Here is a 14682-nt window from a genome sequence, read left to right on the forward strand (position 1 = left end):
GGAAAGTTCTTGTAGGTAAGCAGACATGAGTAGCCACTTTCTACTTTGGGATCATTTGTCTAGTCTGCACACAGAAGGGCAGAGACCATGTCTATAATAGACAGAGAGATTCTAGTGGGATAAAGAGAATCCAACAGAGTTTTCGATGGTCATGTGGGCTAGTGTAACATCTAGAGGAGCCCCACAGAGCTGGGTCTCTCTGACAGCAATTTTAGTGAATATGTAGTGGAGTAGGAGGATAGAGGTATGTAAAAGTCAGTGCTACTCCTCTGCAACCTTACAGATTTTAGATACTGATAGAGAATGAGGTCTATAACAATCAATAAGTGACGTCTATCCTTGACGCATTTGAAACAAGAAGCTAATAAAACTACTACAACCCAGCCTGGACCTAGTTCAACTTTTATTTTATTTACTTTACTTTACTTTACTTTACTTTACTTTACTTCATTTTATAGAAACAAATTTGGCATACAACATTGTGTAAAGACACATTTACATATTTAATATGAGCCTAGAGCCCAATTCACTCTGTGAGCCTAGAGCCCAATTCACTCTGTGTCTCCCTCTCACTGCCCCTCCCCAACTCACGTGCGCACTCTCTCCCTCCCTCTCCACTTCAAAAATAAACGCTAAAAAAAATATTTAAAAAAATTATAAGACATTAAAAATAACAGGAAAAAGTGACACATGGACACATCAAAGTAAAAATGTTGAGTGAGAAAAAAAAAAAAAGCAGCTGGGGAAAAAAGATGTATTACATCCAGAAGGAAAACAAGAATAATGATGGTTGATTTCTGAATAGAAACAATAGAAACCAGAAGACATCTATAAAAGTGCTGAAAGAAAAAAAAGCCTGCCAAGATAGAATTCTATACCCAAACAACCATTTAAGAAAGAAGGCAAAATGAAAGACAATTTCAGACCAAAAATAAAAGGAAAAAATTAATCACCACCACGCTTATGCTACACATGCGTCCATGTAGTTTTCTTTATATGAATTCTCCTTATAATTTTCTCAATTTCGTGAAGCTCTGGATTAATGTATCCTATTGGTTTTGGAGAATTTTCCTCCATTATTTCTTCAGATATTTCTGCTTCATTATTTTGTATTTGTCTCTTTATGGGACTCTAATTACATGTATATTAGATCATTGGACAGCATTCCATCTAACTTTGAAACTCTGTTCTATTTTTCCTTTTTTTATCTTTTTGTGTGCTTCAGTTTGGATAATTTCCAACTGATATATCTTTGCTCTGCCCAGTCTGCAATAAGCCTATCTGGTCGTTTCTTAATTTTTTATTGTATTTTTCAGCTCAGTATTTGATTGTATTTTGAAAAAATATTTTCAATTGTTTTTGAAATTTCATTTCTCTGTTGAAATATTGCATCTTCCATTCATTTTATTCATTTTTAATCAATTTTATTTATATGTATACTTTCTTTAATACGTGTGTAGTATTTATTTTAAAATCCTTGTATGTTAATTTTAACATGGAGATCATTTATAGACCTGCTTTTTTTAATTTTATTTTTTTATTTTTTTTATTTTTTTCAACGTTTATTTATTTTTCGGACAGAGAGAGACAGAGCATGAACAGGTGAGGGGCAGAGAGAGAGGGAGACACAGAATCGGAAACAGGCTCCAGGCTCTGAGCCATCAGCCCAGAGCCCGACGCGGGGCTCGAACTCATGGACCGCAAGATCGTGACATGGCTGAAGTCGGACGCTTAACCGACTGCGCCACCCAGGCGCCCCTAGACCTGATTTTTAAAGTGTTTTTTCCTTTTTATTATGGGTCACTTTTTCCTGTTATTTTTAATGTCTTATAATTTTTTTAAATATTTTTTTAATGTCTTATTTTTGAAGGGGAGAGAGAAAGAGCACGTGCACACCCACAAGTGGGGGAGGGGCAGTGAGAGAGGGAGACAGAGTCTGAATTGGGCTCTAAGCTCATATTAAATATGTAAATGTGTCTTTACACAATGTTGTACACCAAATTTTCTTCTATTAAAAAAATAAAATAAAATAAAAGGAATATGAAGGAATATGAAGTACTAAAGTAAGTTTCTTCAAACTGAAGACAGATAACCCTTGTTAGAGGCATGGATCTGCATGAAAAAATGAAGAATACAAGAAAGGGTATAAATGTGAATAAATAGGAAAAGCTAGTTAGAAAACTATTAAAGAGCACTAATTGCTTAGACAACACTAACAACAACGTATTTTAAGGTCTATAACATATGTAAAAGTAAAATATATGTTAACAGCACAAAGTCAGAGGGAGTCACTAAATGAAATTGTTATGGTCCTTAATTCAAGGTTGATTATTATAATGAAAGGATGTATGTTGTAATTTCTTTTATAAACATTATGCTAAAAATATAACAAAAAGCCAAAAGAGAAGACAAAATAACATAACAAAAAATAATTGATTTTTCCAAAAGAATAAAGGGAACATCAAAGGAATAATGAACAGATGGGATACAGAACAAAGGTAAGAGAGAAAACAAGCCCAACTATTCCAGTAAATGTGTGAAATGATCAAGACACAGATAGTGTCAGACTGAATTTTAAAGCAAATATGACCCAACTACATGCTATTTACCAGAGACATCTTAAATATAAGAACACAGATGAGTTGATAAATAGATGGAAAAGATATGCCATTCCAACAGTAACCATAAGAAAGAAACTAGTGCAGCTACATTAGTCACAGAAAGTAAATTTTAAGACACAGAATATGACAAGAGAAAGATGAGCACTTTATAACAAAGAAATTTTAAAAAATGAATTAATTAGAGAAACACCTTCGTAACTTCAAAGTATATGAACCAAAAATTGACAAAACGAAATCCACAATCACAGTTGGAAGTTTTAACAATCTCTCAGTAACTGCTAGAACAAGTAGGCCAAAAAAATTAGGAAAGATATAGAATATCTGAACAACGCTAATAGCCAAACTTACTTAAATGACATGTATAAAACTCTATAGCCAATACCTGTAGCAGCATATTATTTTCAAGTACACTTGGAACATTCACTAAAATAAGTAGTCTATGAGTTAAAGCAAGTATCAATTCATTTTATAATATTGAAATCAGAATGTTTTCTTACACTAATGAAATCAACTAGAAATTTTTAACAAAAATAAAACTAGAAATGTTTAATGTATGAAAATTAAGCAACTGGGGCGCCTAGGTGGCGCAGTCAGTTAAGCGTCCGACTTCAGCCAGGTCACGATCTCGCGGTCCGGGAGTTCGAGCCCCGCGTCAGGCTCTGGGCTGATGGCTCAGAGCCTGGAGCCTGTTTCCGATTCTCTGTCTCCCTCTCTCTCTGCCCCTCTCCCGTTCATGCTCTGTCTCTCTCTGTCCCAAAAATAAATAAACGTTGAAAAAAAAAAAAAACTTTAAAAAAAAAAAGAAAATTAAGCAACAAACTTCCAAATATATAATATATATTCCAAATATATAAATAATAAATATATAAATCAATAACCAAATTAAAACCAGAAATTAGTTTGAGGTGGCTGTTAATAAAAATACAATACTAAAAAATTACTAGATATAAGGACAACATACAAAAATAATCATATGTTTACATCCTGGAAGCAAATTTAAAAATGAAAAAAATTGAAAACTGTATTATTGACAATAGTAGCAAAAACATCAAATACTTAAGAATAAATTTAATTAGGGGCAACTGGGTGACTCAGTTGGTTAAGCGTCTGACCCTTGATTTCAGCTCGGTCTTGATCTCAAGGTTTGTGACATCAAGCCCCATGTCAGGTTCTGCACTGACAGCATAGAGCCTGCTTTGGATTCTCTCTCTCCCTCTCTCTCTGCCCCTCCCTTGTTCACACACTCTTTCTCTCTCAAACTAAACATTTAAAAAAATATTTAGTTCAGCATGTGCAAAAATTATATACCAAAAGTTATAAGCACAGATGAGTAATTAAAGACTCAAGTATCTGTCTCTCTCTGTCCCAAAAATAAATAAACGTTGAAAAAAAAAATTAAAAAAAAAAGGGGTGCCTGGGTGGCGCAGTCGGTTAACCGTCCGACTTCAGCCAGGTCACTATCTCGCGGTCTGTGAGTTCGAGCCCCGCGTCAGTCAGGCTCTGGGCTGATGGCTCAGAGCCTGGAGCCTGTTTCCGATTCTGTGTCTCCCTCTCTCTCTGCCCCTCCCCCGTTCATGCTCTGTCTCTCTCTGTCCAAAAAATAAATAAACGTTGAAAAAAAAAAATTTTTTTTTTAAATAAAAAAAAAGACTCAAGTAAATGGAGAAATATACCATATTAATGGATCAGAAGACTCAGTGATGTTAATTCCCCAGTAATTATTTTATAGATTCCTCATAGTCCCAATTAAAATCCCAGCAACCACTTTGTAATATAAAAATTAATCAAAATCTAGAATCAAGTGGATTCTAAAATTTATATGGAAGCATAAAGGACCTAGAAAAGTCAAAAGCAACAGTACTACAGATAGTATGATATTTGTGTAAGAAGAGGTTCACAAATCAATGGAATACGACAGGCAGAGTGGTGACATTTACACTAGATTTTGAAGAATCCAAATACAGGAATTAAGATTTGAAGCCTATTTATTATGTGCCAAGTACTTTACGCAGACTACTTTAATTCACTTCAATTTTATTTTAACAACTAACCTGTCAAGTATAGTTTTAACAATACTATATTAGTGATGAGGAAACTATTGATCAAATAGTTTAGTCTAAGGTTACAAAATTATTGCATGGGCAACTAGAATTTGGATGTAGGTCTATCTGGCTCCAAAATCCCTAGGCTTTCTAGCAGAAAAAGTGGGGCTGTGGAACAGAGTAATGACAAGATGAAACAGACGCTGTGTCCACAGGAGAGACAAACAACAGTGCAGAACAGGTGAAGGAAAGTGAACAAAGTCTCCCATGTCTTGATCAAGAAAAGCAAATGGGCCACAGGATATAATTCTAATGGTGGAAACATCTGCGTATGTCAAAAGAAACACTTTTAGAAGAAAAGAACATTGCAGTAGACATTATTCCTTATGCTTCTGTCTTTTAGGTGTAGCCAGATTGAAAGTGGCTTTATATCCTTCTGTCGCAGAATTTGAGTGAAAAGCCCATAGCAAAATCTATCTATAATAAACTTTATCATGACTTTTGAATCACTCAATATAACAGTGTATCCAAGCAATGGAGGTTATCACTGTAATGAAATGACAGTAATATAAAGTACTAACAGTTTTAATAGGTCCACATAAACTTACTTATCCAATGGGACATTAGCAAGCACAATGCAAGCAGTGGCTTGATTAGCACTTGCACACTGGGTTTATCCTCTTGAAATGCTTCCTTTTAGAACTCCAAGCTACCATATTATGGGATCTGGGTACCCTGCTGAGAGACCATGTAGAGAGAAAGAAACATCCAGCCAGCTCCCCAGATGTTCCACCTATCTTAACTGAGGCAGCAGACATAGGAGTGAAACCCTCCTGCATTTCCAGCCCAGGTAAGCTTCCGGATAAAAGCAACTATATGATTCACTCCAAGTAAACCAAAACAAAGAGCCACTCAACTGACACTAGCCAAGAGTACAGAATATGAGCAAATAAATGGTTTATTATGCTACAAAAGAAAACCGATAGACATTTTGGTAAACAGATTACTCTGTGTGTATGCGTGTGTGTGTTTTAATTACTTCCCATATGCCAGGTCTATGCAGTATATCAGGGAAAAATACTGTATAATGTTAGTTACAATCCAAATAACAAGAGCATCACAAACCACTAGGTTAATTCAATGGATTTTTTTTATTCAGTTATATATACACGCCTCTGTGAGAAGGCATGTTACAATAGATTGATATTACAATATAATATCAACATTCTCTGCTACATAATTTGTCCTGTTAGACATCTAATTTATTAAATCACTTGGTTGGTTATGAAATGCTACCAACGGTTAAAATAGAAGGGAAATGCATCTTAAAACTAAAATGTTTTTATATGTGGGACTAAGGTGGGTTGTTTTTAAAAACATATTGTTTGGCTTCATTCATTTTTCTCTTTATAAACATTCATTCCTTTACCTTCATCCTTTTCAAAGGATTATTCAGCTCTCGCTGGAATGAAGCTGCTCTTCCTGACAGGAAGGTCTGAAAGGCAACAGCCAACAAATTTTCATACTTTTCAAGCAGAGTTTTATCTTCAGGAGGATAAATTCGTCTACAATAAATCAGACAAACCAACTTGTTTAAAAGAAGCTATGGTAGTACAAGAGTTAAGGTCAGTTACATAGATACTCTTTGACCACTTACTCTGCCAGTCATTTTACTAGGTGCTAGAAATAACGATGAACGCAGGTATAAGAAATTCACAAATTGTCATTGTTTACCTACGCAAATTAAAGTTTATCTAGAGAACGGTCATTAAACAATGAAGCTCCCGAAGGCATAGCATAAGGGTTTTTGTGGTGAAGTGGTTGGATAAAAATTACAACTGGGCATATTGAAGGAATACAGATCTTCATGAGAGTGAGCAGGTAATGAGCGATAATCTGGAAGTTGTGCATGTATAGTGTGGCTACTGACATACAAGAATGCAGGCATTAATCCTGAGGTTCTCTTTTGGGGTGGTGGAATTTGCCTCTCTGACGGAGAGAACAGAGTAAAAGGTAGAATGAGAGGAATGTGTTGTCATTGTTGCTGTTGAGGATGTTAAGGCAGGAAAGAATGTTTTACTAAGAGTGTGAGAAGCTCTGTGGCCCCAAATCCTCCTAATTCTGTTAATGGTTGGGAGGTGGGGCAGTCTTTCCAGGGACACAAGGAATTTAAAAAGGGGGGGATCCTCTTTTATCCTGTCAAAGGATATCGCGGAAGGGTTCCAGTTCAACACAGTCCACGCTCCTCTGGATCGTCTCACACCTGCCTCCTTCAAACATTTTCACTATTTGCCTGGTTCCTGACACATCTAAGTTTAACCAAAGTAGAGCAATCACTCTGAACTGACAGAAAGAAGACTAGGAGACCTGAAACCTGACTTTCTCAAAATACTTCATTATAAGCAAATACGGCCACAGGATAATATCAGGTTTAAAAGACCTCATATAAACATCCAGGAAGCTAGCTAGCAAGAATGAAACAAACAGTGCTCAAAATAAGTCTAAAAGGTTAAAAAATGTAGAACAGTTGTTTTGACACTTTACTTCTTCCATCTATAAGAAAATGGAAACACAGTTACCTATAATTCCCCATATGTCGATTTTCATGTTCTTCTTTTAAGATCTGTTTTCGTACTTGAGCGAGTCTCTCTTTCTAAAAATGAAGAAATTTTACAAATAAAATCTGACCAATGAATTATGCAATTCAAATTGTGGGTATGTTGTTAAAATTTTCATACCAACTCTTCTTTCCGCCTCTCTAACTGATGTCTCTGCTGTTCCCAGTCTGAGGAACCTGGTAAGAGCCTTTTTATTGAATTTTGGCCATAAAGCCTTCTTTGAGCCTCAGCTTTTTGTTTGGCCAAGTTTCTCCTTTTATCACTGGTCCTAAAATATAAAACATAGGAATTCAAATAAGCCCTGATCTTATTCCTATGAGGAGAATTAGCAAAAGAAGAGACAACGTGGGAATATGAATCAATGTTTATTATATTCAGGGGCACCTGGGTAGCTCAGTCATTTGAGCATCCAACTCTTGATTTTGGCTCAGGTCATAATCCCAGGGTCATGGGATCAAGCCCTGCATCAGGTTCCACGCTGAGCATGGAGCCTGCTTAAGATTCTCTTTCTCTACCCCTCTGTCTCTCTCCCCTGCTTGCATTCTCTGTCTCTCCAAAATTAAATACACACACACACACACACACACACACACACACACACACACACATATATATTCATATACATCATATTCATCTAATCATCCATTGAATAATGGTCTCCCTGTAGTTGAGGTTCTGTACTCCCAGGGTTTGTGACAGAATACTCTGAACAATCTACATTCTTCTGGATTTCCTTGAGATTAAAAGAATAGTCTCACAAAATGAACTTTGGGGTGTATGTGGAGCCATACTGTAAGTAAAACATTGTATTAAGAAGTGCACAGATTTGAAATACAAGTCTAACACATTTATATGTCCATGGAGCACTCCATCTGGATGGAAGAAAAGGCACATGTGCAACGTAAGCTTCAGTAGCACATGCTGTAAATGCTAAGAATTACACTAAATTCTCTTCGTAGAACAAGGCAAAGAAAAATAAGGAAAATTAATTCCAACTCTCCTTTATTTTTAAGTCTAGAAATTTCTCACTGTTTGAACTGTATATATCTCACTTTTAAAAAGACCAAAACACCCATAGGTTATGTCCTAAATTGGTAACATCACTGACAATGACATACAAAAAACAAAAACAAAAACCATTAGGCCTACTTATACGATAACAGTAAATGTTAAAACCATGTATGGGCATACTACTTGTGTAAGCTAAGTAAACAAAAATTTCACCTTCTACATCTCTTCTATTCATTTCTTTTAGGGTAATTGAAATATCAGTTAAATTTAGGCAAATCATTTTTTTATCAAGCAAAAGAAGGGGCCATATGAAAATTTCTAAACAAATTTATGTATCAGTCTCTTCTTTCAATAATGCCTTCTATATAAAGCTACTTCTCATGCAGGCATCTGCTAACTGCTTGAAAACACTTAAAATAAATAAATTGCTTGGAAGCATCCCACAAGTCATTTAGAGTTCTTTAAATGACAGTGGGAATCAACTGAATTCATAAAATCCCTGGGCTCAAATAACCTCAGAGGTCCTTTAATCCAACACCCTAAACACTGTTTGAACACTTATAAAAGCAGACGTGACTCACTACTTCATTAAGCACTTCAACTAAACTTCTAACAAATTTGTTGCATAATGAGCCAAAAGCTTTCCCACAAAATAGCAATTCCAATATTTGAGATCCATGATCATGTACACTGCAACCAGCTAATAATAACACTAATCATAATATTAGTGCAGCAATTCCACTTCTGAGTATATATCCAAAGGAGTTGAAATCAGGATGCAAAGAGATGTCTGCACTCGCACATTCACTGTAGCATGATTCACGATAACCAAGACACAGAAGCAACCTAAATGTTCATCAACAGATGAATGATGAAGATGATGTAGTATACACATACAATGGAATGTTATCTGGCCTTAATAAATAAATAAATAAATAAACAAATAAATAAATAGGAAATCCTGCCTATGATTTTCAATGGCAAGGTTAACCCTGTCTTAATAACCATCTCATTTCTGTTTACCCAGGCAGCATGATATAGTGGGAAGACTTCTGAACAGAAAGGTAGGAAATCCATGTGTTTGAGGGTTGTTGTTGTTGTTGTTGTTGTTTACTTCTTGAATGCTGAATGACCTCTGCTTTTGTTTCTTCTTGCAAGGTGAGGAAGATAATCTAGAGATTTTCCTCAGGTAGTCTCCAATTCAACCTTATACTCTATACTGAATAATTATACCAACACTGTAATTTAACCATATTTACTATAGATTCAGAGCACGATACAGGGAGAAGGAAAAGCAGTATGTAGAGGAGAGGAAATGATATTTAAAAAGAAAACACTAAATGGGTTTGAAGAATGAATCAAGAAATTTAAAACACAAAATATGAAAAAGTTACAAGTCAACCCCATGTACAAGTGATTGTTCCAGGCCAAATGTGCTGGAAACCTTCCAAACAATGAAGGAAAGACTTTACCTGATGTTTAGCAGTTTCAATGCATTTAGCAGCACTCCCCTTTTTACATCATAGTCTATTTTCTGATCCGTTCCAAAGCTTGGAGCTCGATTAATCTGAAATTTACAAAGGAAACAATGAGAATGGCCAAATGTTGGTAGGTTGGTAAATATTCAATTTCTGGTTTTTAAATTAATGCAAGATCTCCAACCAGTAGAAAAACTCTACAATAAATCTCAAAGCTCCACATACTAGATGGCCCAGTTACCACTGTCACACCTCCCTTCTCGCCACTCGAAGTCAAGGAGTTGCGAGGAACTGTCTGCTCTCATGGCCCTCTTCCCCCTGCTGCCTTAGCTCAGGATCTTCAGTCAGCCTATGTGCCCTCCCCCGCCTCCCCGCCCTTTTTCAGCCCAACACCCCATGCTCTAGGTTTTAAGTTCAGGGAAGTTAAAAGTGACCCATTCTGACATGAGATTAGAAGACCAGTATTAACAATAATAATGATGATGTAACAAAAAAGATACACATGCTACCAATATAGCAATACTCATGCATTTATTTAGCATACAGAAACTATCAGTACCCTCTTTTCACTACTTCAGATCTTCTGGATGAATTCGTCTATTGCTGTCTAAAAAATATTTTTTTTCTACTTGGATCAAACAATAATTTATCATTTTTCATTTCCAAAAACTGCATAACTCAGAAGATACCATTAAAGGTAGTTGCAGACTAATCTCTATGAGTTTCTCCAACTATATAAGGATTCTGGGCATAAGTGAGTTATTTGTGAGTGTTCTTTCCAACATCATTTCCAGGATTTCATTAAGATAAAAAATAAAGAGAGGCCGGGGTGGCTCAGTCAGTCAAGCGTCCAACTTTGGCTCAGGTCATGATCTCACAGCTCATGAGTTCAAGCTCCGTGTTGGGTTCTGTGCAGACAGCTCAGAACCTGGAGCCTGCTTCTGATTCTTTGTCTCCCTGTCTCTCTCTGCTCCTCTTCTGCTCATGCTCTTTCTCTCTCTCAAAAATAAATAAACATCTAAAAAAAAAAAAAAGATGAAAAGTAAGAAGTAACAGTAACTATATGTACCCTGAAACCCATGATACAATATGCTACCACCCCAAGAGCTGGAGCTCCTGTCTTTGTCTTTGCTGCTATTGGGTTTGTTGTTGCTGTTGTTATAAAAATGTAACTGGAATAGCAAGTGTTTAAGAAAATTACTTAATTAACTCGGTTGGTTAGAATGCGCTGAGTTCTAAACTACAGCTCAGCATTCATGACCACCACCTAACACCACAGACGATCTAAAAAAATATGCTACTAGTCCTGAAAGAGGATTGTCTTTTACAAATCCATTCCATTAGAGACAAAAAACTTGATAGTATGCATTTTACAACTCTGGCAATTGTAGGAAGTATAACTATAAGTATATAAAGAGAAGCTAAACAAAAAACAGAAAAATCACCTGTAATCCCACCACCTAGCATACTGTCATCTATTTGATAGTGTATTGCTCACCATTTGATAAAGTGTAAGTATCTGCCATGCATGCATATTTATAATTTTCACTTTACTTTCTAAATACATGCCTATACTAACAATACTATTTTATAGTCCAAGTTTTTCCCTTATCAATATATCATGAAAATCTTTCATGCCATCATTTTGATGCATGGTATTCCATTTATAGAGATATGCCAAACTACATTATGCTTTTGCTGATTTCTGATTTAGAAGGTGACGGACATATTTCTGCCTATGTGATGTGGTCCCAAGGAGAAAGGAATAGCTTAGTAACTACAAGAACCTCCATTTATTCCAGGCAAATTTAAGAAAGGGACTCTACCGGGGCACCTGGGTGGCTCAGTCGGTCAAGCATCCGACTTCGGCTCAGGTCATGATCTTGCAGTTCGTGGGTTTGTGCCCCATGTCAGGCTCTGTGCTGACAGCTCGGAGCCTGGAGTTTGCTTTGGATTCTAGGTCTCCCGCTCTCTCTGCCCTTCCCCCACTTGCGCTCGGTCTCTCTCTCTCAAAAATAAATAAAATATTTTAAAAAAAATTTTTTTTAAAGAAAGGAAGTTTATTAATCTACGACTTCAAAACTCTTTAAGTATTTCCTCTCACAAGTGCAAAGAAAGGGCAATGTATTTTATGTGAAAAAAACAAGTTAACCATTCCATACTGATTCAAATCTCTGGAATTTGTAACACAATTAATGATAGTTCAGCTGCTACCTGTAACAGGATTATAAAATAAACCAGACATTTAGGAAACAATGATTAAGCGGTTCACTGAAATGTAATCTATCTTTATAGAATTCCTTGGGTGTTCCATTCCAAAACTGTCATCTGGAACTCTGCCAGACATACCCCTCCTCCAGGATGGTTGTGACCTCAGGTCCCCTCTTACCTATGTCAGAATCTTCCCTCTACTACCATAAAAAAGAAATTGGTCTACGGACAAATGTACTCACACAAGATCAAGTAATGCATGAAAAGGTAGAAAAACTTTTTGCAATTAACATTTTGGATTTCTCAAAAGTTTTATGAGAAAGGTAAAGTAAAAACTAAAGACAGATGAAACTCTGAAAATTAGCGTTTCATTCAGTCAAAATTCTACTCTGTGATGTTGACAGCTTCTTTGGCTCTCATTCCTACCCCAATTCTAGAACAGACAAAACTCTGCAGATGTTAGGGCCTTAACGTTCAGCAGCTTGTAAATGCACACAAAAATGAAAACTATTAGAAAGCAGACTAAATTGATAAATACTATTTATTAACCAACCAAATGATAGTTTTACTATCAAAACAAGCACAATAATTTCATGCACATAACAAAGTATACGTAACAGATTTTGTGCTCACAAATTAATGCTATTCCCTCTGCCCAGTAACTTCTCCTCATCCCACCCCCATCTCTCCCAACTTCCAGTCCCCACCGTACTTTCTACAGCCTTAAATACTCTGCTCAGGAGTTCCTCCTCTGCAAAGATTTTTTTTAACTGTCAAATACACACTTGTACATAGAGAGATTAATCACTCTATTGTTTGTGGTGGTAGCCTGTTCCCTACTTATACCTGTAAATATTACCATAAGACACATATCTGAGTCCCCTCTAAACCAGGGCAAGTATTCTGTCTTCTTTTATCTCCACCCCCTGACACAATGACTCGTTGAAATAATTCAAGGGTAATTAAAGTATTAGCAGTATATTCATACCCTGCCCAGTTTTCATACTTTTCCCTAACAATGTTTCTGTGCTTGAAAATTTCTGCAATTTTGTCACTATGAATCATTACCTGCAATTATTCCAGTTAACTAAAAGTTATCATATCCTCAGATGCACCTTCTATCTTATTCCACTTGATGGTGCCAAAAGGTTTTTAACAACATATGTTAGAACCACTACAATTGCAGCTGGGAGAAAACACAAAGAAGCAAGATCTAAATAAGATTACTTTAACTGTTTTAATACAATAAATGTTCATTATCCATAGTGATTGATTACTATAAAGTCTTTGTAATGATTCTGACTGATCTGGAAATGGTGAAGAAATGAATTGAAAATGAAAATATGCTAATGCAAACAGTGCTAGTTAGCTGTTGAGTATTGTGGAGTTTTTTAATGGTTATTCATCTGGACATGATAAAGGAGAGAACGAAGTATGAAGAAACACTAATGCCAACAATGGTGTTTTGAGCCTTTGAAAAAATATAGAATTCAACCATTCAGTCAATTCTGCTTTACCAAACTCATACAAAGCTCCAGTTAGACAAATGCTTTTAAAAACAGGTAACTAAACTATCTATAGTCATTACTCCCTACTATACTTTGAGTGTCACTTCATGCATGTGCCTTCACTTTTTCTCCACCCCGTCAAGGATAAAAGACAAGTAGCAGGAGCAGGGGGAAAATACAGTTAAGAACAAGGAAGAATAATTGCAAACAAAGTAAGAAACCTAGGGAAGAAAATGTCAGGCCTAGTAAGGCGCAGAGTCAAATGCTTTCATGTTCAAGTGATGAAGGACAGAAAAAGATAGCAAAATGTTATTTCCAGGACCCAAGCAGGAACAAAATTTGAACATCTGACATCTGTATTTGATTGGAAATATAACTGGAACAGAGCAGATTGAACACACATACACACCCATTAGCCCTCTAATTGGAAAAGCGTTCCTTCCGAAAAATATATTTTGAATGTCTTGATTATCTATCACTCATTCAATTTGCTTTTGCACGTTACAGACAGAACTTCCACCTTCGAAATCATTAACAAAAAAAGAGAGATAATCAGCATAGAATGAAAGGTACTTGTTGATTATACCTTCTATAGCGATATGTTCCAAAATGTAACTAATCTAGTAAACACTGTTTAGATATGTGCTATTTTCCTCATAAAGTTTCCTAAACACAGTGTTCTGTGCCCATGCACTCTATGACTCCAGATCAAGGGCTTGAGAGGAAACTGCTGAATGGGATAGAAAACTTCTAAGTTTTCTTCTGGATGTAGTATAAGTATGACTGGAAGGAAAGGCACACAAATCTTAAGAAGAGACTATTTTTATTTCTCCTTTATATCATTTCGTATTTTCCTAATATTAAGTGATCTTTTATAACAAGAGAAAAATAACGATGACTCTGACCATACCAGGGACTGGCAGCAAACCCAAAGGCGCACAGTTAACAGACTGGACATGGGGGGAGTCCCAGGCATATAATATGGCCTTCAGGGAGAAGCCATGCCAGCTGGGGTATGAGGTACTGAATAGTGATTAATGAACCAATCAGAGTCTCTCTCTTCTTGGAGAGTTTGAATAGGAAACCAATGAAGACAAGGAGGCCATGGTCCTCAAGCCCAGGCACCCACACAGAGGAAAGACAACATCCAGAGGTCATGGAGTAATGAAGTAATGAAGGACGTGAAACTGAGG

The 14682-nt window shown here is 36.2% G+C and overlaps 1 protein-coding gene across 4 annotated transcripts in view; it reads right to left on the reverse strand.

Annotated features, from left to right (window-relative positions):
• The window catches only part of TTLL7 (tubulin tyrosine ligase like 7), a 147044-nt gene that overhangs the window by 55474 nt on the left and 76888 nt on the right, over positions 1-14682 (reverse strand). For all 4 annotated transcript variants that reach the window (XR_005788697.1, XM_040470779.1, XM_040470777.1 and 1 more), the window contains exons 10-13: positions 9765-9859; positions 7402-7549; positions 7243-7316; positions 6093-6228 (exon numbers count right to left, since the gene is read on the reverse strand). Coding sequence is in view for 3 of the 4 variants with exons in the window: in XM_040470779.1 (XP_040326713.1) it covers positions 6093-6228; positions 7243-7316; positions 7402-7549; positions 9765-9859 (453 nt within the window). In the remaining variant the exon portion in view is untranslated. The remainder of the gene's footprint in view (positions 1-6092; positions 6229-7242; positions 7317-7401; positions 7550-9764; positions 9860-14682) is intronic.

The sequence above is a fragment of the Herpailurus yagouaroundi genome, unplaced genomic scaffold (genome assembly GCF_014898765.1).
Source record: "Herpailurus yagouaroundi ecotype Mexico unplaced genomic scaffold, PumYag 77, whole genome shotgun sequence".
NCBI lineage: Eukaryota > Metazoa > Chordata > Mammalia > Carnivora > Felidae > Herpailurus > Herpailurus yagouaroundi.